At 55.1% G+C, this 24138-nt stretch overlaps 1 protein-coding gene across 2 annotated transcripts in view; it reads right to left on the bottom strand.

Moving 5' to 3' along the window:
* Window positions 1-24138, bottom strand: part of STK10 (serine/threonine kinase 10) — a 124296-nt gene that overhangs the window by 37297 nt on the left and 62861 nt on the right. For both annotated transcript variants that reach the window (XM_062188686.1, XM_062188685.1), the window contains exons 3-4: window positions 13091-13139; window positions 7307-7456 (exon numbers count right to left, since the gene is read on the bottom strand). In XM_062188686.1, the coding sequence (XP_062044670.1) occupies window positions 7307-7456; window positions 13091-13139 (199 nt within the window). The remainder of the gene's footprint in view (window positions 1-7306; window positions 7457-13090; window positions 13140-24138) is intronic.

Raw genomic sequence — 24138 nt, 5'->3', positions numbered from 1 at the left:
AGTTCCAGGCTCCTGCCTTCAGCCTGGCGCAGTCCTGGTCATTGTGGACATTTGGGGAGTGAACCAGCAGATAGAAGATCTGTCTCTCCATCTCTTTATTTATTTGAAAGGCAAAGACGGAGAGAAAGACAGACACACAGATAAACAGACAGAGCTGCCATCTGACAGTTCACTCCCCAACTCTGCCTTTCAAATAAATCAAATGAATTTGAAGTAGAAAAAAGAACCCTGATCTTCAGACTTCCAAGTCTGCACCCCATTCAGTAAGACTCCCCACTGCCCCAGGGTGAGGCTCACACACACTCGCTCTGCCTCCACACAGACCCCCGCCCATGCAGCCTGCCGCACGGCCCCCCAGAGCTGGAAGCGGCGCTTTCTGGGGCAATTTGCAGAGTCTCCAAGAGGGTCTGAAATTCTAGAGAGTCAACATCTAACCCAAGGCAGAAGCAAACCATCCAGCAGCCGAGAAAGAAGCCTGGGTGCGTGCCTCTGGGGTCGGCACCTCGTGGTCTTTGCACCAGTGGGCACCACCACCCTTAGAGGAGGTTCTATTCTTGGTCCCATTGCACAGATGAAAGGACTGAGGTTGTAGAGGCCAATAGAGGCAGTGGCGGAGCCAGGATGTGAACCAGGCCTGCCTGTGCCTAGAGCCCATGCTTGGCTCAGCTCATTCATTCTAGTCCCACTCTGCTGAGGGTACATACATGGTCTCCAGGGAGATAATGCCCTTTCCTGATTCTCTCCTAAGTGGTAGAGAACATGGGGGTGGGGCTCCAGGGCCCCAGGAAGATGGGAGGGGCCAGCTGGCCACACCCCGTCTCCAGGGCCTCCTCCACTGCCCGCGGTCAGTCTCAGAGTCTGAGCCGAGCCGGTCGGAGGGTTTTCTAGTCTCAGCAGGTGTCTGCACCAAGGTTCCCAGTAGTGGTGCAAATATTCACACTCCACTCTCGCTCAACTTTTCTTTCTCCTGAATTCGTTTCTTAACTGAATATAACATGACAAGTCATCTTGTTTTTTGGATTTAGTTTTTAGCTGTGTTAACTTTTTTTTTTTTTTTGGACAGGCAGAGTGGACAGTGAGAGAGAGAGAGAGAGAAAGGTCTTCCTTTGCCGTTGGTTCATCCTCCAATGGCTGCCGCGGCTGGCGCACCGCGCTGATCCGAAGCCAGGAGCCAGGTGCTTCTCCTGGTCTCCCATGGGGTGCAGGGCCCAAGCACTTGGGCCATCCTCCACTGCACTCCCTGGCCACAGCTGAGAGCTGGCCTGGAAGAGGGGCAACCGGGACAGGATCGGTGCCCCGACCGGGACTAGAACCCGGTGTGCCGGCGGCGCCGCAAGGTGGAGGATTAGCCTAGTGAGCCACAGTGCCGACCCTGTGTTAACTATTTTTAATTTGAAAGGCAGAGAGAGGAGAGAAAGAGACAGATAAATAGACAGAGCTGTCATGTGCTGGTTCACTCCCCAAATGCTTGCAACAACCTGGGCTGGGCCAGGCTGAAGCCGGAAGTGGGAATGCAATCCCGGGCTCCCACATGGTTGGTTGGTAGGAACCCAATTACTTGAACCATCGCCGCAGCCTCCCAGTGTGCACATTAACAATGAGCCAGAATCAAGGACCTGAACCCAGACCCTCAGACAGGCCAAATGCCTGCCTCCCAAGTCATTTTGAAACCTGACACCCATCTGCATCTGTCCTGCCCTCCTTGGCTCCGAATGAGGGGGATTCCAGAGTCTGCTCACTGGGCTGCACTCTCCAGACTGAGGGTGCCTGGGTGAGGATGGATGCAGCAGCCTGGGGAACGAGAACCCCCCAGGGCGAATCAGCCTGCACCTGCCGGGCCCCTCCCCCATGCTCTGCTCTCCCCAGCCCCTCGGGCTGCTCCTGGTCCAGGTCTGCTCTGCTCCGCCTTCTCCACTGGACACATTCCTGAAGGCCCTGTTGCATGCATCCCCTGGGTTTCCCGGAGTGCACAAGACCCTTTCTGCCCCCCAGATCCTCCCTGAGCCAGCCTCTGCCCTGCCACTGTCCAAGGAGAGGGGACGAGGCGTCCCCTGGCAGGTGTGGAGTCAGGAAGAGCCCAAATCCTACCATGTCCCCTCGCTCGATACAGGATCCGGGGCCGCAGCGTCCTCGCTGTGAAATGGGTACAGTCCCTACCCCATGGAGTGCCCCTGGGATGCTGATGAAATAAACTGATATCCAGAAAGAGCCTGGTTTAACGCCTGGCACCTGGCAGGTGCTTCCCATACCCAGATGTGGGCGATGATTTTCATTATAGTTCTCCCCAGAAGAGCCTACTGCTTCTCACACCCTGGCCTCTGCTGGCCTGGCCCCGCCTGACTGCCTGGCAAGTATCCACCTCTCACAACTCAGCCCACACCGCCCCTCCCACATGCGCCCCAGGCTCAGTAGGGAACATGCTCTACACGCTCTACCCCTGCACCTGCCCCCTCGCTGCTGGCCCTCAGTCAGCCCTGGCTCTGTCCCTCTGGGCCCCACAGTGGGCAGCTGAAGGCCGCCCTCCTGCTGCAGAGGTCTGGGAGCGCCCGGCACCCACCCCTGTCCCACCCTCATCACCATCCATGCCGTCCTCCACCACAGGAGCTCAGCGGTGTGGTGTTTAGTGGGTGTGATTGAAATGTTCCTTAAAGACAGGAAGGGGGCCAGCGTGTGGCACAGTGGGTGAGCCACGCCTATGATGCTGGCATCCCATACCTGAATACTAGTTCAAGTCCCAATTGCTCTGCTTCTGATCCAACTCCCTCCTAATGCACCTGCAAAGACAGTGGACGACGGCCCGAGTAGTTGGGCACCTGCCATTCACATGGGAGATGGAGATGGAGCTCTGGATGTCTGGCTTCAGCCTGGACCAGCCCCAGCCATTGTGGGCATTTGGGTAGTGAACCAACAGATGGAACAGCTCTCTGGCTCTATCAATCTGCTTTACAAATTAACAAAAGGCAACAAGGTACCTACTAGGGGAACTAGAGAGGGTGACAGTTCTGTGGTGGCAGGACAGGGATGCACGGGGCAGGGGCCAGATGAACGAACTATGTAACTGCCCAAGAAGGACGCTAGTGGAAGAAGGAACTGAATGCACTGAAATGACAGGAGACAGGCAGCATCTGTCAAGCGAAATCGTCCCTCCCTAAGTCCCCTCCTCTCTGTACAGCCTCCTACCCACAGAGGGGCAGGCACAGGTGCAAGGGGACACAGGGGCAGGCACAGGTGTAGGGGACACGGGGACAGGCACAGGTGTTGGGGACAGAGGGGCAGGCACAGGTGTAGGGGGACAGAGGGGCAGGCACAGGTGTTGGGGACACAGGGGCAGGCACAGGTGTTGGGGACAGGGGGGCAGGCACAGGTGTTGGGGACACAGGGGCAGGCACAGGTGTTGGGGACACAGGGGCAGGAACAGGTGTTGGGGGACAGAGGGGCAGCCACAGGTGTTGGGGACACAGGGGCAGGCACAGGTGTTGGGAACAGAGGGGCAGGCACAGGTGTTGGGGACACAGGGGCAGGCACAGGTGTTGGGGACAGAGGGGCAGGCACAGGTGTTGGGGGACATGGGGCAGGCACAGGTGTTGGGGACAGGGGGGCAGGCACAGGTGTTGGGGACACGGGGGCAAGCACAGGTGTTGGGGACACAGGGGCAGGCACAGGTGTTGGGGACACGGGGGCAGGCACAGGTGTTGGGGACAGGGGGGCAGGCACAGGTGTTGGGGACAGAGGGGCAGGCACAGGTGTAGGGGACAGGGGGCAGGCACAGGTGTCTGGGGACACAGGGGGGGCAGGCACAGGTGTAGGGGACAGAGGGGCAGGGACAGGTGTTGGAGACAGGGGGGGCAGGCACAGGTGTTGGGGACGGGGGGCAGGCACAGGTGTTGGGGACAGAGGGGCAGGCACAGGTGTTGGGGACACAGGGGCAGGCACAGGTGTAGGGGACACAGGGGCAGGCACAGGTGTTGGGGACAGAGGGGCAGGCACAGGTGTTGGGGACACAGGGGCAGGCACAGGTGTAGGGGGACACAGGGGCAGGCACAGGTGTAGGGGACACAGGGGCAGGCACAGGTGTTGGGGACACAGGGGCAGGCACAGGTGTTGGGGGACATGGGGCAGGCACAGGTGTTGGGGACAGGGGGGCAGGCACAGGTGTTGGGGACACGGGGGCAGGCACAGGTGTAGGGGACAGGGGGCAGGCACAGGTGTTGGGGACAGGGGGGCAGGCACAGGTGTTGGGGACACAGGGGCAGGCACAGGTGTTGGGGGACATGGGGCAGGCACAGGTGTTGGGGACAGGGGGGCAGGCACAGGTGTAGGGGACACAGGGGCAGGCACAGGTGTCTGGGGACACAGGGGCAGGAACAGGTGTTGGGGACAGGGGGGCAGGCACAGGTGTTGGGGGACATGGGGCAGGCACAGGTGTTGGGGACAGGGGGGCAGGCACAGGTGTTGGGGACACGGGGGCAGGCACAGGTGTAGGGGACAGGGGGGCAGGCACAGGTGTTGGGGACAGGGGGGCAGGCACAGGTGTTGGGGACACAGGGGCAGGCACAGGTGTTGGGGACAGGGGGGTAGGCACCGGTGTTGGGGACACAGGGGCAGGCACAGGTGTTGGGGACAGGGGGGCAGGCACAGGTGTTGGGGACAGGGGGGCAGGCACAGGTGTAGGGGACACAGGGGCAGGCACAGGTGTCTGGGGACACAGGGGCAGGCACAGGTGTCTGGGGACAGAGGGGCAGGCACAGGTGTTGGGGACAGAGGGGCAGGCACAGGTGTTGGGGACACAGGGGCAGGCACAGGTGTTGGGGACACAGGGGCAGGAACAGGTGTTGGGGACAGGGGGGCAGGCACAGGTGTTGGGGGACATGGGGCAAGCACAGGTGTTAGGGACAGGGGGGCAGGCACAGGTGTTGGGGACACGTGGGCAGGCACAGGTGTTGGGGACACAGGGGCAGGCACAGGTGTTGGGGACAGGGGGGCAGGCACAGGTGTTGGGGACATGGGGGCAGGCACAGGTGTTGGGGACAGGGGGGCAGGCACAGGTGTTGGGGACACGGGGGCAAGCACAGGTGTTGGGGACAGGGGGCAGGCACAGGTGTTGGGGACACGGGGGCAAGCACAGGTGTTGGGGACACGGGGGCAGGCACAGGTGTTGGGGACAGGGCGGCAGGCACAGGTGTTGGGGACACAGGGGCAGGCACAGGTGTTGGGGACACAGGGGCAGGCACAGGTGTTGGGGACACAGGGGCAGGCACAGGTGTAGGGGACAGAGGGGCAGGCATAGGTGTAGGGGGACACAGGGGCAGGCATAGGTGTCTGGGGACAGAGGGGCAGGCACAGGTGTTGGGGACAGAGGGGCAGGCACAGGTGTTGGGGACACAGGGGCAGGCACAGGTGTAGGGGGACACAGGGGCAGGCACAGGTGTCTGGGGACAGAGGGGCAGGCACAGGTGTTGGGGACACAGGGGCAGGCACAGGTGTTGGGGACACAGGGGCAGGCACAGGTGTAGGGGACACAGGGGCAGGCACAGGTGTTGGGGACGGGGGGCAGGCACAGGTGTTGGGGACAGAGGGGCAGGCACAGGTGTTGGGGACACAGGGGCAGGCACAGGTGTTAAGGACACAGGGGCAGGCACAGGTGTAGGGGACAGGGGGCAGGCACAGGTGTTGGGGACAGGGGGGCAGGCACAGGTGTAGGGGACACAGGGGCAGGCACAGGTGTAGGGGACAGGGGGGCAGGCACAGGTGTTGGGGACAGGGGGGCAGGCACAGGTGTAGGGGACACAGGGGCAGGCACAGGTGTAGGGGACACAGGGGCAGGCACAGGTGTAGGGGGACACAGGGGCAGGCACAGGTGTCTGGGGGACAGAGGGGCAGGCACAGGTGTCTGGGTGGTAGATAATTCTGCATGATGAGACTGGGGGCACTTCCTAACTTTCTCCTTTTAAACTTTCAAGTACTATGTGCATGCATCCTGTATGACAAGCAAATTTTTTCATCAAATAAAACAATTCTTTATTTTTAAGAAAACAGCATTACAGGCATAAAATTTAGTAATGGAAACGTCAGGTAATGGGAGCTCAAAGTGTTTTCTCTGGGGTGGATGGTGAGGAGGCAGCAAGAGCAGAGGAGATATGTATGTGGTACAGTGGCTAAAGAAATCCATTAAAAATACAGAGAAAGAATGAGGCCGGCGCTGTGGCGCAGCAGGTTAACTCCCTGGCCTGAAGCGCCGGCATCCCACATGGGTGCCTGATCAAGACCCAGCTGCTCCACTTCCTATCCAATTCTCTGCTATGGCCTGGGAAAGCAGTATAAGATGGTCCAAGTGCTTGGGCCCTGCACCCACGTGGGAGACCTGGAGGAGGCTCCAGGCTCCTGACTCCTGGCTTCGGATCGGCGCAGCTCCAGCTGTTGCGGCCAATTGGGGAATAAAATCTCGGATGGAAGACCTCTCTCTCTCTCCCTCTCCTCTCTCTGTGTAACTCTGACTTTCAAATAAATAAATAAATCTTTTTAAAAAAAAAATACAGAGAAAGAGGAAACATTACAAGGTTTTGGGCTGGCACTGTGGTGCAGTGGGTTAAGCCACCACCGGCTACACCAGCACCCCCTATTAGAGCACTGGATCAAGTCCTGGCTGCTCTGCTTTTGATCCAGCTCCCTGCTAATGTGCCTGGGGAAGCAGCAGAAGACGGTCCAAGTACTTGGGTCCCGGCCACCCACATGCAGATCCACATGGAGTTCTGGGCTCCTGGCTTTAGCCTGGCCCAGCTCTGGCTGTTGCAGCCATTTGGGCAGCTCTCTCCGTCTCTCCCTTTCTCTCTGTCATTCTGTCTTTCAAATAAATAAATATCTTAAAAAAGCAAATAAGGTTTCAATACAAGTTCCTGATGCTTACACCTAGGAGCAGATGCAGGGCCCCTTCCACACGGCATGCTCGCTCCAACTCTGGATTGGAGGCAAGAGCTCAGAGCTCAGACAAGAGCCCCACCTCAGCACCACTAGGCAGGGTTGTCCTCCAAGGTGGGCTGTGCTAGGGACCGCACGGGGCCTCCACCCAGCAAGGGGGTGATAGCACCTCCACCCCCACAATGACCAAAATGTCTCCAGACACTGCCACACGTCCCTGGGGGGCAAGGGCACCCAGGGACAGCACTGGACGCATGACCTAGGGCAGGAGTGGGAGGACGGGCATCGGCCCGGTGAGGACCGCAGGGGCCAGAGCTCCCACCCCCTACTCCCCCCACCGCCCACCAGCCCTGCCCCCGGCCTCAGCCCCGTCCCCGGCAGTGCGCCTTACCCAGCCTGATGTCTCCCTCCAGGGTCATGAGCACGTTGCCGGCTTTCAGGTCGCGGTGGATGATCCTCTTGCTGTGCAGGAAGTGGAGGGCCTCCAGCATCTGGCGGCACACAACGCGAATCTGGGGCTCGGTCAGGCCTCTGTCCAGCTCTGCAGGCAGACGGAACCACTGTCAACACGGCAAGCGCTGGCTGCAGGCACCTGTCTGTCCGGCCCACACGAGAAATACAAAGCCGTTGACGTAAGGGGGTGCCCACTGGGTACTGGGGTCACTTCTGAGCATTTCACACTTGGCCCACTTTGTCCTCCAACCACCCTGTGGTGCAGGCACAATTATGATCCCCATTTTACAGGTGAGCAAACAAAGCCCCAGGGAGGGGAAGTCACCTGCTCAGGGTCACACAGGTGGCTAGACACAGATTTGAGAGTCAAACCAGAGTCCTGCTTTCCGCGCTCTGATGCACAAACACAAACAGAGTGAGTGGTGGGAAATGCTGTTGCTACAAAACACCCAAGGCTGGGTCATTCAGGAAGAACAGAGACTCCCTCAGCTCAGGTTCTGGAGGCTGGGAAGCATCACACGTGGCAGAGAGCAACACAGAGCCAGCTGCTAGCTCAGGCCTCTCTTCCTCTTCTTAGGAAGCCACCAACACCATCGTGGGGGCCCCACCCTCATGACCTCAGCCAACCCTCGTGTCCTCCCACAGGCCCCACCTCCAAATACCATCACCCTAGCAAAGTGGGGAGTAAGTTTCCAACACAGCCTCAAAGTGAGCGCTCACTCCATGTCAGACTCTGCCCTCGGTGCAGGGTTACAGAGGGGGACAGAGAGACCACGATCGCACTTGCAACTGAGCAGGGTACAGGTGCCGAGGGGGTCAGAATAGGGGATGAGACCCTCTCCCCGGGAATGGGAAGGGCGGTGTCTGGGAGGAGGCACAGGTGTTTGAGAGGAGACTAAATGGGGAAGGGCCTTCCAGGTCAAGGACAGCAGAAGCAAAGGCCTGGAGGCTGGAGGAGCGGGTGTGGACGACAGGTCCACGGGCTGCTGGCAGTGGCGCCAGAAGGTGTGGAAGGTGAACGGCCAGGAAGGCCAGGGGCGGATCACCAAAAACCAGTGAAGGCAGACATACACATTCATCCTCCACCCCCACCCCTCATACAACTCAGCGTCTCCTAAAGAGAAGGCAGGCGCCCTTCTGCTCACTCAAAGGAGGAACTGTACTGAACAGGTGGGGAGCAGGAAGAGGATTGCTGGGGTGGGCATTTAGCCTAGTGGTTGAAACGCTGCATGCGCTATCCATGTCCCAGATCACAAGTGCGACCCTTGGCTCCAGCTCTCAACCCCAGCTCCCTGCCAGTGCAGACCCTGGCAGGCAGCAGTGAAGGTTCCAGTGATGGGTTCCTGCCACTCACATGGGAGACGGACTGAGTTCCTGGCTCTGGCTTTTGGCCTGGCCCAGACCTGGCCATTGCAGGCATCTGGGGAGTGAACCAGTGGATAAGAGGTCTCTCTGATGGTCTGTCCGTCTGTCTGTCTGAGAAGGAAGGGAGGGAGGATCCTCCTGAGAAAGGAGGCAGCATGTGCAGAAGGCCCTGGAGTGGCTGCAGGGGAAGAATGAGGCACCCCAAGTGGAAGTCAGGGGCTACAGAGCAGGGCCTGGGGCCGTGCGATGGGGACTGCGTGTTACATGATCTGCAGAGGGCAGCCCCTGACCAGGTCTGAGACCCGCGCCGAGTCCTGCAGTGGGACAGCCCTGCCCAGCACAGGGCAGGGAGGCGTTGGCAGAAGTTCCAGCTACCCAGACGGTGGGTCCAGGAGAAGAGGAAGAGTCGATGGGTCAGGGTGGGAGAGGTGGCAGAAGAGGGCATGGAGTGGAGGCAGTGGTGGGGAGCAAGAAGATTTAAGGCCAACATCCTTGTGTCTGTGTCCCACACGACTCTCCTGATTATTTAAGCTACTGCGGCTGTCTGAGATCCCTGCCCTGCAGGCAGCCCACCTCCCCAAGCCTACGGGCCTCCCAGGCTGTGGGCTCTGAGGCTGGTCACCCAGGCACTGCTCTGGGGCCTCTGTCTGTTTAAACTCTGTGTCTCCTGGTGGCACCTGGCCAGGAACACACAAGGCCCAATGCTCCCTGCCAGATCTCAGGGAGTGGTAAAAGTAAGCACAAAGCCAGGGCTGCAGGCACAGGAGCTGCTCCGTCCTGGGAAGCCAGGTTGCAGAGCTGAGCTCCTGGATGGATCAAGGGACTCTTTGTCTGGAGTGGGCAAGCTACTCCCCATCTCTGCAGCCTCACCCCTAACCTCCACATCCCAGCCAGGCCAGGCTCAGAGCCTGCATGGGCTTCAGGAGCACAGACTGAACCTGAATCCAGGGCTGCCTCTTGCCAATTGTGTTCTTTTCTGGCAACTCGCTCAAGCTCTCTGGGCCTTCATTTCCTAGCCTGTAAAATGGGATGACTATAGGGGCCGGCGCTGTGATGTAGTAGGTTAAGCATCTGCCTGTGGTGCCAGTATCCCATATGGGTGCCACGAGTCCTGGCCACTCCACTTACGATCCAGCTGCCTGCTGATGGCCTAGGAAAGTGCTGGGGCCCCAGCACCCACATGAGAGGCCTGGAAGAAGCCCCTGGTTCCTGGCTTCGGATCAGCTCAGCTCTGGCTGTTGCAGCCATTTGGGAAGTGAACCAGCGGATGGAAGACCCCTCTCTCCCTCTCTCTGTAACTCTGCCTCTCAAGTAAATAAATAAATCTCTTGGGGTGCCAGATTCTATCCCGGTTGCTCCTCTTCCAGTCCAGCTCTCTGCTGTGGCCCGGGAGTGCAGTGGAGGATGGCCCAAGTGCTTGGGCCCCGCACCCACATGGGAGACCAGGAGGAAGCACTTGGCTCCTGGCTTCGGATCGGCGCAGCGCACCGGCCGTGGCGGCCATTTGGGGGTTGAACCAAAGGAAGGAAGACCTTTTTCTCTGTCTCTCTCTCTCTCTCTCTCTCTCTCACTGTCTAACTCTGCTTGTCAAAAAATAAAAAAACTAAAAAAACAATGTGAGTAGGGCAAGCCATCAAGAGAATATGCTAAGTTCTCAGAAGCATAAAAAACTATAATAGGTGATTATCACTATGTTCGCTCTGGGATGAGTCCAGAGCTAGAATATCTGTAGCAATTTTCCTATAAAATGGCAAAAATGTGTCCTGGTCATGTCTAATACACTGACATAAACAAGAGCAATGCTAAAAGTAACAGTAAAGAGAAAGACAATGAAAACCTTATCACTGCCACCTTTTGAGCCCTTACATTGCACCAGGCACAAGGTAAGGACTTGGTGCATTTGTAATTTAGTCCTTATAATAACTCAACTGATGACTTTTACTTGGCATTTCCTCTTGTGACAATGAATACACTTAATTTTAATCAATATGCTATATATTTCAGCAGCCATCGGGTTATACAGTGGTGGTTTTTACTTTGTTTTCTTTTTCTTTTTTTTTTTTTTTTAAGATTTATTTATTTGAAAGGCAGAGTTACAGACAGGCAGAGGCAGAGAGAGAGGTCTTCCATCCCCTAGTTCACTCCCCAAATGGCTGCAATGGCCAGTCCAAAGCCAAAAGCCAGGAGCTTCTTCCAGGTCTCCCACACAGGTGCAGGGGCCCAAGGACTTGGGCCATCTTCTACTGCTTTCCCAGGCCATAGCAGAGAGCTGGACCGGAAGTGGAGCAGCCGGGACTCGAACCAGCAGCCATATGGGATGCCAGCACCGCAGGTGGCCAGCTTTACCCGCTATGCCACAGCACCAACCCTGTATGATGTACTTTTTGAGGTCCGGTTATCGAGGCACAGTTGACAGCAAAGCTCATTTTTATTTCGGCATCCAGCTCTACGAGCCATGTATGCTTTCACATATAAAACCACACACGCGGCTACTATGCACTCACGGATGCCGCCACGTAGTCCTCGGCACAGTTCACAGAACGTTTCTATCATCCCCTTGATTTTACTGTATTTTATTATTTTTTTATTTGAAAGGCAAGGTGGGAAACAAAGAGAGACATCTTCCACCTGATGGATCACTACCCAGATGCCCACAAATAGCTGGGATTGGGCCCAGCTGAAGCCAGGATCCCGGACCTCAATCCAAATCCCCCACATGGGTGGCAGGGATCCAAGTCCTTGAGGCATCACCTGCTGCCTCCCAGTGTGCACATCAGCAGGGAACTGGAATCGTGGTGGGGTGGCAGAGCTGGGACTCCATCCCTGGCACTCCACTATGGGATGCAGGCGTCCAAGCAGTGGCCTAACCCACTGAGCATGGGAAAGGGTTCTATGGGAAGGGTGCGGGTCAGTGTCTCCTAGCTCAGGGTGGGGACAAACTGCTGCCGACTGGACTCGCTCCTGAGATGGGAGTCTAGGGAAATACCTGGTTCACAATAAGAAGTGACGAGGTGCTGGGTAGCGTCACATACTCAGGGCCTCTCAACAGGCGGGGCCTTGGGCAGGTGAGAGGATCTGGGGGTTTGTGGGGATGGAGACATGGGAGTGGGTTCCTGATAAGGATGAGTTTGCCTTCCCTTCTCTCTCGCTCACTGGTGCTCTCTCTCTCTCTCTCTCTCTCTCACACACACACACACAAACACACGTGCCCCTGTGTGCACACACACCTTCTCGCCCCTCCCTCTGCCTTCCCACGCAAGATGACACAGCATGAAGGGCCTCCCCAGGCGCCAGCACCACGCGCTTGGACTTCCCAGCCTCCAGAACCCTGAGCCACGGGATATGAGCTGTGGCACAGAAGATTCAGCTGCCACTCGGGATGCCAGCACCACATACCAGAGTGGTTCAAGCCCTGGCTGCTCCACTTCCACTCCAACTCCCTGCTAATGTGCCTGAGAGGGCAGCAGAGGATGGCCCCTCTGCTTGGGTCCCTGCCACCCATGTAGGAGACCCAGATGGATTTCCAGGCTCCTGGCTTTGACCTGGACCAGCCCTGGCTGTTGTGACCATTTGAGGGGTGAACCAGTTGATGGAAGATCTCTTTCTCTCTCTGTCTCTCCCTCTTTGTCAGTCTGCCTTTCAAATAAATAAAGCTTTTCAAAGTGAGCTAAGGGGCTGGCGCTGTGATGTATTAAGTTAATCCTCCGCCTGCGGCACCAGCATCCCATATGGGTGCTGGTTCTAGTCCCGGCTCCTCCTCTTCCAATCCAGCTCTCTTCTATGGCCTGGGAATGCAGTAGAAGATGGCTCAAGTCCTTGGGCCCCTGCATCCATATGAGACTGGGAAGAAGCTCCTGGCTCCTGGCTTCAGATCAGCACAGCCCCAGTCGTTGCAGCCATTTGGGAAGTGAACCAATGGACGGAAGACCTTTCTCTCTGTCTCTCCCTCTGACTGTAACTCTACCTCTAAAATAAATAAAAATCTTTAAAAAAAAAAAAAAAGTGAGCCAAACAAATCCCGTTCTTTTTAAACCACCCATCTCAGCTGCTCTGTTAGGCTGAAAGCCATAGGGCCCACTTTCCAAAACGCCTCCCTTGGGTGTCCCATGTGCACCTCCTCAGGATGCCACATCCACCTGAGACAAGGGACAGTTCAGGGTCACATGCTTTTGGGAAGGGAAGTGCTGGTCTTTCCAGTGCAGCAAGAACCCAAACTCTGACCCCGCAAAGGGACCAAGGGTAAGGGCGTTGGAAGAGGCTGTGGAATTACTGGCATGGGGGAGTGAGGGACTCCAGCCCGACTGAGGACTGCTGCATCCAGTCGCTGACCACACCCTGTCGCTCAAGGCAGACTCACCCAGCATGATGGCATCCACGGCTCCACCCGGGCAGAACTCGATCATGATCTGCAGGGAACACAAGGCCAAGCAACAGTGAGCAGGTGTCCTGCTTCAAGACGGGAGACTCCCCTCCCAGGGCCCACATGGTTGGCCCAGTCTGCCCACCCTCCCTGGAGGCCCCAAACACACAGAGGGCCAGTCGCCATGGAAACCCAAAACTTCAGCAAACAGCCTTGTGGCCTCCTCCCACAGCCCTGCTCCCTGGTCCCCACCTGGCCTGTTTCCTTAGGGCCACAGCCAAGGGCCTCGGGGGACGCCTTCCCCCATGCACAAGCTGGCCCAGTCCTCACACAGTGCCCACAGCTCTCCCTGACCCACTCCACCTCCCAGAGCCGGGGGTCCTGCCTGCCGACCCGGAACCTCAGCATCAGGAAGATCAGCTCAGAGGGAGAAACTGAGGCTTAGGAAGGAGGGGGGACACTGACCCAGGCCACACAGATGGGTTAGTGGCAGGACCTCGACCGGAAAGCACATTTCCTACCCCCACTCATTCATTCACAGCCATTCATTCATTCATCATACACCTTCTGCACACCTACTAGGCTGGCCCAGGCCCTAAAGGAGCTCCCAGACTAGTGGAGGGATGGAGCAGGACGTGCCCCAGGCCCCTGCCTCCCAAGGCACTCGTCTTCACTCTTCCTGCCCCAAGCTGGGTTCCCGGCCTATGTGCAAAGATGCTTCCTCCTCATCCTCAGAGCAGGGACAGAGCGGCCAGGAGGCAGGCAGGTTCACAATCATCAGGATGCACTCCCAGGCCGGCTGTGACGTCCCTTCCAGACCGCTCCATGGGGGCAGATCCACCACCGGGAGCCCCTTGGGGAGACCCACTCTCTCTCTTTTTTTTTTTTTTTGACAGGCAGAGTGGACAGTGAGAGAGAGAGACAGAGAGAAAGGTCTCCCTTGTGCCGTTGGTTCACCCAATGGCCGCCGCGGCCGGCACGCTGCGACCAGCACGCTGCGACCAGCACACTGCGCTGATCCGAAGGCAGGAGCCAGGTGCTTCTCCTGGTCTCCCATGGGGTGCAGGGCCCAAGCACTTGGGCCATCCTCCACTGCACTCCCGGGCCACAGCAGAGAGCTAGACTGGAAGAGGGGCAACCGGGACAGAATCCAGCGCCCCAACCGGGACTAGAACCCGGTGTGCCAGCGCTGCAAGGAGGAGGATTAGCCTATTGAGCCACGGCGCCGGCTTTTTTTTTTTTTTTTGGAAGACCCACTCTCAAAACAGGAAAGCCACCCTGCGCCATACACCCAGCTCAACCCAAGTCAGTTCCCCAGCCTGGCAAACTACAGGAACCTCAGGAGATATATATATATATAGATAGATAGATAGATATAGATATATATATAGATAGATATAGATATATAGATATATTTATTTAACAATTTATTTATTTGAAAGGTAGAGTGATGGGGCTAGGAGTAGGGGTAAGAGAGATCCTCCATCTGCAGGTTCACGCCCCAAATGGCCACAACAGCCAGGGTTGGACCAGGTCAAAGCCAGGAGCCAGGAACTTCCATCCAGATCTCCCATGTGGGTGGCAGGGGCCCAAGTCCTTGAGCCATCTTCCACTGCCTTCCCAGGCACATTTGCAGGTACCTGAGTTGCAAGTGCAGCACCCAGGACACAAACTGGCACAGTCTGGGGCTTTTGATGAGGCCTCTGGTGTGCAGCTGGCCTCCACAGGAGGCTGCACGGGGAGCATGGCTTCACAGCCACTCAAGGCTGGGCCCAAGTCCCAGGGCCTCGGCTCAGCGGTGTGGCCTCAGCGGCAGGGTGGGGTCTCAGTGCTTCCCTATTTGAGAGGTCGGGGAGGGATGAGCCCTGCAGGGATGCAAGTAACCACAGCAGGTTAAACAGGAGGCTTCCAGGTGGGTCGGGCTATGCCAGATGCCAGGTGCGGGGGACACCAGGACAGTCCTGGCCTTGCCAGCCCTACTCCAGGCCATGGAAGAGTGGTGTGAGTGGCTGCCACCCACTCACACCCCATTGCCGGCTGGAAAGGAAGAAGTGGCCCTGGGGCTCCTCTGGTCACGCAGGTCCACGCTGCCCAGTGACAGCAAGCCTGACATCAGCTTCCCCAAGGCTTCTCCCCACCATGACAGTGGCCACCAGAAGTCACCAAGAGACACACTCATGGGTCGCTGATCCACACAGGAAGGAAGAAATCATTCTTCTACTTATTCATCCACCCACCCATCCACCCACCCACCCACCCATCCACCCATTCATTCATTCATTCATTTTCAATCACTTATTCATTCTTTAAGCCAAGTAGGTTTGCTCCTGGAGGTCAGGGAACAAAAGTGACTCAAACATAGGCATTGAGCTCTCAAAGCATGTGTATTATTCTGCCTTATAGCAACTCTCAGCTCCAGAAAACAGCGCCAAAAATTCCTCTAATTGCTAGGAAAATAACTCAGCCACGAGACAAAATGCTGGAGAAGCAAAACAGCATCACTATACAAAGCCACAGCTGGCAGACTGTAAGATGGGGCGATACAGGGCTGGTGCTGTGGCGTAGTGGGTAAAGCCGCCGACAGCAACAACAGCATCCCATATGGGCGCCGGTTTGAGTCCTGGCTGCTCCACTTCCCAACCAGCTCTCTGCTATGGCCTGGGAAAGCAGTGGAGGATGGCCCAAGTCCTTGGGCCCCTGTACCCACATGGGAGACCTGGAAGAAGCTCCTGGCTCCTGGCTCCTGGCTTTGGCCGACCCAGCCCTGGCCGTTGTTCCATTTGGGGAGTGCAGCAGATGGAAGATATCTCCCTCTCTCTCTAACTCTGCCTTTCAATAAATAAATCTTTTTTTAAAAAAGGAGGAGTGAAACACCCTCACTCTCTGAGGGATGAGCAGCTCATCTGGGGCATGCTGGCTGGGGCTCAGCCAATGTTGAGCTATTCACCATCACCCTTTGCTTCGTGCCGGGAGCCCCACCTTGCTTAGGGGTTTCTGGTTTATTCTTTGAGTTTCCATGAATGCTGTCCTTGCCCCGTTCCTCCAGCTAAAGGCAAACAGGAAAAACTGCTGGTGTGCAATGCTGCCGAATCTCAGCAGCCAGCCCAGAGGCCCTGCTCAGCTTCCCTGCCACCCACACGATTCTTCTCGCCTTGGGCCACCCCAGTCCTCTCTGTGAAATGGGTTCATGCCAACAGCACTAGGACTTACGGGGAGCACTCGCTGAGACCAGCCCTCACACCAGGTGGATAAGTAATAGGGTCAGACACTCCCTCCTCTTCTCTGACAGGTGTCATCGGAAAGAAAGTGGCGGCAGACTTAGGTTCAAGGCAGTGCACACACGGGGAGCCTCTTACAGACACAGATCTTTCCGGAACTACAGTTCATCAACCCCTAGCGGGAACCACGAGGAAGCTGCGAAGGGCCCAGGCCCAGGCCCAGGCCCAGGCCCAGGCAGTTCCTGCATCTTTCCAGGAAACTGCCCCTTACACAGCAGCCTTACGCAGGGCCCTGGACTCGCCCTGGCAGGGGTCAGTGCTAGCAAAACGCTCGCGTTTGGGCAATCTGGTTTGCTTCCCCTTCTGCAATTGGAGCGCTCATGACCCCTTGAGCTTCCCTTTTATGCATCTTTGCCTTGGCTGCCAGGAAGCTCTGTGAAGTAAGCTTCCTTCACTTTGCTTTGGGTTTCTTGCCCCACTTGCTGCTCCTCAGTTCAGGGGTCCTAAGACTTTTAATCTTCAGCGTGTCGGGGGCTGTAGGGGCCTATAGCACAAATTTGCCAGGTGAAAGTACAGAAACGCATGGGGTCTGGCTGACAAAATAATCATCTCAGGGGTCAGCATTGTGGCACAACGAGGTAAGCTGCCTCCTGTAGCACCCGCATCCCATATGGGCGCCAGTTCAAGTCCCAGTGCCCCACTTCTGATCCAGCTCCTTGCTAATGAGCCTGGGAAAGCAGCGGAGGATGGCCTGAGACCCCAGCCACCCATATGGTTGACTCGGATGGGGTTCCAAGCTCCTGGCTTCGGCCTGGCCCAGCCTGCCCATTGTGGCCGTTTAGAAAGTGAAACAGCAGACAGAAGATTTCTCTGTCTCCCCAAACCCCGTTTGTCCTTCAAATAAATACATATTTTTTTAAAAAACCTCAATAGTGATCAATAAAATAAAATACAGTTTAAAATACGGTCAGGGTTAAGCCACTATGGGCACCAGTTTGACTCCACTTCTGATCCAGTTCCCTGCTAATGCACCTGGGAAACAGCAGATGATGGCTCAAATACTTGGGTCCCTGCCACCCAGGAAGGACACCCAATGGGAGTGCCTGGCTTTGGTTTGACCCACGCCCTCCTGCTGTGGTAATTTGGAGAATGAACCAGCAGATGTAAGATTTTTCTATATCTGCTTTTCAAGCAAATAAAAAAAAAAAACTTTTTTTTTTCTTTTTTGGAGATTTCATTTATTTATTTGAGAGATAGAGTTACAGAGAGGGAGAGACAGAGAGAAAGGTCTTCCATCCGCCGGTTCACTCCCCAAATGGCTGCAACGGCCAGAGCTGGGCCATCTGAAACCAGGAGCCAGGAGCTTCTTCTGGGTCTCCCACGTGAACACAGGGGCCCAAGCACTTGGGCCATCTACCGCTGCTCTCCCAGGCCATTAGTAGAGAGCTGGATTGGAAGAGGAGCAGCCGAGACACGAACCAGCACCCATATAGGATGCCGGCACTGCAGGTGGAGGCTACTACGCCACAAAGCCAGCCCCAACAAATCTTTTAGAAATAATGAAATAAAATACAGTCATCCCTCTGTATCCATGAGTTCCACACGGTGCATTCAACCAGGGATGAAAAACATCAGGCTTTTTTCCTTGTCATTATCCCTAAACAATAAGCATAACAACTGTTTACATAGCACTTACATTGTATTAGCTATTAGAAGCCATCTAGAGATGAGTGACAGTGCACAGGAGGGGTGTGCAGGTGCTGTGCAAACACTACACTGTTTTATATACGGGACTCGAGCATGTGAGGTCAGTGTCCACGTGAAAACCTGAAACCTATCCCCTGAGGACCTCAAGAGACAAATGGAAAATAATGGTAAGAAATGCATAGAAAAATGAATCAGGAAGTGTGGATTTAGCCTAGCAATTAAGAGACTGATTAAGATGCTGATATCCCAACTCAGAGTAGCTGGGTTCAATACCCAGCTCCAGCTCCAGCTCCAGCTCCTGACTCCGGCTCCCTGCTAATGCAGACCATAAGAGGCAGCAGTGATGGCTCAAATGCTCAGGCTCCTGCCACCCACACGGAACACCTGGATTTCCAGCTCTCATCTTCAGGCATCTGGGGAGTGAACCAATGGACGGCAGCTCTCGTTCTCTCTCCCTCTCCCTCTCTCTCTCCCTCCAAATAAACAAATAGGACTTTTTAAACACGGCATCCAAATTGCAAAGAAGTAAAATTATCTCTATTTGCAGACATGACCTTATACTCAGAGAGCCTTGAAGATTTATTCACAAAGAGTTAAAATTAATTAAATGAATTTATCAAAGTTGTAGGATAGAAAATCAGCACACAGAGCTCAGTTGCATCTCACCATGGGTTAATCACTACATAATGTATACACGCATAGTGATATCATGCTGTACCCCATAAATATATACAACTATTGTATCAATTATAATAAATTTTTTTACAAATTATAAAGAAAAATGTACTTCCTTTAGCATTTAAAAAATCAGTTGCATTCCTATTCACTAACAATTCAAAAAGATAAAACTGAGGTGAGTATTTTGCATTTGGCTAATCCACTGCTTGGGATGCCTGCGATCCCCTACTGGAGCGCCTGGGGGCCAGTGTTGCAGTGCAGCGGGTTAAACCACAGCTTGGGACGCCCTCATCACATTCTAGAGTGCTAGTTCCAGGCCTGGGTACTCTACTTCCAAACAGCTTCCAGCTTATGCGCCTGGTAAGCCAGTGGAAAATGGCCCAAGTGCTTGAGTCCCTGAAATCCACCCGGAAGAACCAGATAGAGGCCTGGGCTCATGGCTTCAGCCTGGCCCAGCCCCACCTTTTGGGAATCTGGGGAGTCAATACACAGATTAAAGCAACCTCTCTCTCTCTCTCTCCCTCTCTCTCTCTCTCTGACACAAAGCCTGTCAAACAAATACTTTTTTTTTTTAAGATTTATTTTATTTATTTGAAAGGCAGAGTTATAGAGAGAGGCAGAGGCAGAGAGAGAGAGAGAGGTCTTCCATTTGCTGGTTTACTCCCCAAATGGCTACAAAGGCAGGAACTGAGCCGATCCTAAGCCAGGAGCTTCCTCCGGGTTTCCCGTGTGGGTGCAGAGGCCCAAGGACTTGGGCTATCCTCTCTTGCTTTCTCAGGCCACAGCAGAGAGCTGGATCAGAAGTGGAGCAGCCAGGACTCGAACCAGCACCCATATGGGATGCTGGCACCGCAGGTCGGGGCTTTAACCCGCTGCACCACAGCGCTGGCCCCAACATATGCTTTTTTAAAAATTACCCAATGAAATCTATAGATTTGGGCCAGCACTGTGGTGTAGTGGAATCCCATATTGTGCACTGGTTCTAGTCCTGGCTGCTCCTCTTTCAATCCAGCTCTCTGTTATGTCCTGGGAAAGCAGTAGAAGATGGCCCAAGTCCTTGGGCCCCTGCACCCACGTTGGAGATGTGGCAGAAGCTCCTGGTTCCTGGCTTCAGATCAGCACAGCTCCAGCTGTAGTGGCCATCTGGAGAGTGAATCAGCAGATGGAAGACCTTCCTGCCTCTCCCTTTCTCTGTAACTCTGCCTCTCAAATAAATACATTAAAAAAACTTAAAAAAAAAATCTATAGATTTAGTGCAATGCCTTTCAAATTCTAATGGTATCTGCAATAGGAAAAGAAAAATGCATCTTAAAATTCATATGGGATCCCAAGAGACCCTGAAGAGTCAAAATAATCTTTAAAAAAGAACAAAGCTGGGGGTCTCATGCGTCATGGTTTCAAAACACACCACAAACACACAGTCATCAATCCAGTGTGGCACTGGCATGAAGACAGACAGACCAGCAACTCCAGAAACAAACCCTTCCGTGCGTGGTTACATAATCTGCAAGGAGGCCAAGCCCACTCAGCGGGGCAGGAACAGCCTTTTCAACAAACAGGGCTGGGAAAAGTGGGGACCCCCATGGAAGGGAAAGCAGTCAACCCCTTCCTTGCACTGGACATAAAAACAGCTCAGAGTGGATTAAAGTGAAACGTAAGACCTGACACCGCAAAACTCCTGGAAGAAAACACGGGGAAGATCTTCACAACACTGGTCTTGGCCATGATTTCATGGACATGACGCTAGAAGCCCAGGCAGCAAAATCACAAATAAACACGTGAGACGACATCAGACGGAAAAGCTTCTGTCTAGCAAAGGACCTACAGAAAGGGGCAAATATTGACAGACCATGTTTTTGATAAGGCATTAATCTCCAAAATACACAAAGAACTCCTAAAACTCATTAATAAAAATGAGTTTATAAAAAGAGGGAAAAAACGATGTCCCAATTTAAAAACGGACAAAGGAGCTGAACAGACAAAAGGCACACAGGTGTGTGAAGAACATCACAGATCATCAGGGACAGGCAAATCAAAGCCACAAAGAGGTGTCACCACACACCTGTCAGAATGGCTGTTATCAGAAAGACAAAAGGCCAGGAGAGGGAGCGCTTTCACACTGCAGGGAATAGAGAACGGTGTGGCCTCTGCAGAAAACAGGGTGCTTCCTCCAACAATAAAAAAATAGAAGGACCCTGCAGTCCCCCTTCTGTGTATGTTCCCCCAAGAACAAAAATCAGGAGACCAGAGATGGGCCACTATTCACAGAAGCTGAGATGCGTGGAGGAATAAAGAAAACACGCTCTCTACACACAATGGAAACTGGACGCTCTGAAAAACAGGAAGGGAATTCTGCAAAGGGAGGCAACTTGGACCTCCAGGACACTGGGCAAGGTGAAATACGCCAATCACAGAAGGACAAACACCGCAGACCGCACTTACATGAGGGATCTCAAGTAGCCAAGTTCACAGACTCAAAGAGGAGAGTGGAGGGGTGGGCCCGGCGGCGGTGCAGTGGGTTAAATCGCTGCCTGGGATGCCCGCTTCCCACACTGCAGTGCCTGCCTGGGTCTCAGCCCCAGCTCTGCTTCCCATCCAGCTCCCTGCTCAGGTGCACCCTCGCAGGCGGCAGACGATGGCTCAAGTAGTTGGGTCCCTGCCACCCATGTGGGAGACCCGGAAGGAATTTCTGGCTCCTAGCGTTCATCTGGCCCAGCCCTGGCTATTGTGGGAATTTGGAGAGTGAACCATTAGATGGAAAACTCATTCTCTCTCTCCCTCCCTCTCTCTTTCTCTCTCTCTCTCTTTCTGGGGAAGGAAGGAACTGCAGCTCCACAGATCTATCCGATACTGTACCTACTGTCAAGAGTAACGTTTTCTGTTTCAACATCTGCTAACACAGCAGATCTCACGTTAAGTACCTGCCACACAAAAATAAAAATCTTTAAAGAGAAAAAGAGCTTAGACCCAGGTGGTACAGGGTGTTGAGGGAGGTGTGAGCCCCCACCCTTAAGGGGCATGTCCTCAGCCCCCAGGAGCTCCCTGTTGCCCTGGCGACCTCAGCCTATACACAGAGCATGGATGGAGTCACTGGCTTTCTGCTCTGGCTGGAGGCCAAAGAAACTGGAAACCTGTGTTTACCTGGATTCCTCATCAGGTTAAACTGAGCAGCTGTCACGGTGCAGCCTAAGGGGGGGGCCGGGCTACATGATCCCGGCAGCCCGCACCATCCCTCTGGGCACTGATGGAGGAATGGATGGATTCAGCAGGCACCCACCCAGTCCCAGGCACTGGGAACAAAGCAGGGAAAAAACACTCCCTGTCTCCCTGGAGGTCCCACTCGGGAGGCCGATCTACTCCTCTGGGTAAGCACTCCCTCCCAGGGGCCTAGGAACAGGGTGGCACACCCCATGCACACAGCCCCGGCCCTGCACAGCTCATCCTCTGCTCAGAGCAGCCCTGGGACTGTCTGTGCCTGTACAAACCTCTTCAAGCTGTGCGGATTAGCAATCAGCTCAACACTGCTAAAGACCAACAGAGCCAGGGTTTTCTAATTTCTCTTCTCTTCTGCATCAACCCTTCAGGACCCAACTCGGACATCAGGGTGCTGTGCCCACGCCAACTCCCACCCTTCCCAGTAAGACACACAAGGGCAGGCATTGGCCCAGAGGTTAAGATGCCCTGTGTTTGTAAGTAAAGCCACCTCCTGGGATGCCAGCATCCCATATGGGCACAAGTTCAAGTCCTGGCTGCTCCATTTCTGATCCAGCTCTCTGCTAATATGCCTGGAAAAAGCAGCAGAAGATGGCCCACATGCTTGGGTCCCTGCACCCACATGGGAGATCCAGATGACATTGGCTCCTGGCTTTGGCCTGTCCCAGCCCCAGCCGTTACAGACATCTGGAGAGTGAACCAGCAGACGGAAGATGTCTCTCTCTGCCTCTCCCTCTCTGTAGCTCTGCCTTTCAAACAAAAAAAGATGCCAGGTTCCTACATCTGGGCATCTGGGGTCACTCCTGAGCCCAGCTTCCTGCTAACGCAGACCCCGGAGGGCAGTGGTGAGGCTCAAGTGATTGAGTTCTACTCATGTAGGAGAGCCGGGTTAGGTTCTTGGCTTCTGGCGTCGGCTTGGCCCAGTCTCAGCCATGTGAGTACTTGGGGAGTGAACCAGAGGATGGGAGTGCTCTTTCTCTCTCTCTCTGTTTCTCAAATCAAAACAAACAAATAAGCAAACCACACACAGAAAATGCCAAGTGTGCAGGGTTCCACCTTCACAGTCTCACTCCTTGCCCTCAACCTCTGCACGAGGTATGGTCACAAGGTCAGCAAACCTGAGCCGGCCTCAGTTTCCCCGTCCGTGACACCCAATATGACTTGAGCACTTCAGCTGTGCCATGCTAAGCTCACACTCACCATCTGAGGCAGGGATCCTTAAAAATGCCTATAAATTAGGAGGTTCATTGTGTATGTCAGGAATCGAGCATGCTCCCTGGGGCCCGGTAAGTAGAGGCTTGAGACATGCTACCAGGTACTGCCAGCAGTAGATGGTATTTTACACTCGGGGAAACTGAGGCTCGAAGAGATGAAGGGCACACAAACAGTGAAGAGGCAAGCCAGGACCTCTGTGGGTGCCAGGCCCAGCCTCTGTCATGTCTCCAATGGAAGAGACCTGGTAAACGCCCCATCCCCCTTCCTCCTGCCTCAAGAGGAAGCCACAGAGAACTTGAGTCACAGCCCTGGGTGGGTGGGAGAAAGGGCCCTCCCTAGGCCTCCCAGTCAGCACACACATACCAAGGGAGCTTGTTCACCCGCAGATAAGGGAGCCAGGATGTCCCAGTGCAGATAAGAGCCTGTTTGGACCACCCACCGGTTTTAGACTGGACATTTACAGCCCCAGGCTGAGGGCTGAGTCGGCACTGCCACAGCCCCTGCGTCCCCAGGCTCGCCCAGCGCAGAGGGGAGGCAGCAGCAGCATCCCGGTGACCAGACTGTGCCACAGTGCCCTCCCCTCCTGGAACCTTCCTGCGGCCAGCACCATGTCCTGGGCACACAACAAGCAGGGGCTGGTCAAACTCCTGGAGCTGCCGTTGCACCTGCCCCAGCCGGCAGTCAGGACACAGCCCTCGGCCTGCCATTGTCCCTTCGCCTGGGCCTGCTTTGGGTCACTGTTTTTTCCTTTCTGGAAAATGAAACGCCCACAGTCGGTAGGGTCATTTGCAACACTGACATTCTAGGGGTCACAGTGACTGGCATCACTTCATCATTGAATGAGGAGTTCATTTTCATAAAATCAGCTCCTATCAATCACCCATTACCAGAGCCTGGGCCCTATGACAGCGGTCCCTTGGTACCCATGGGGGATGCAGTCCAGGGCCCCTCTGGGATGGCACAGCATTTACTTATGACCAACGCCCTCCTGTGCACCTTAAATCAGCTCAGGCA

This window comes from Lepus europaeus, chromosome 4, assembly GCF_033115175.1.
Source record: "Lepus europaeus isolate LE1 chromosome 4, mLepTim1.pri, whole genome shotgun sequence".
NCBI lineage: Eukaryota > Metazoa > Chordata > Mammalia > Lagomorpha > Leporidae > Lepus > Lepus europaeus.
The sequence above is the reverse complement of the archived record's forward strand: the minus strand, read 5'-3'. Positions and strand labels throughout refer to the sequence as shown.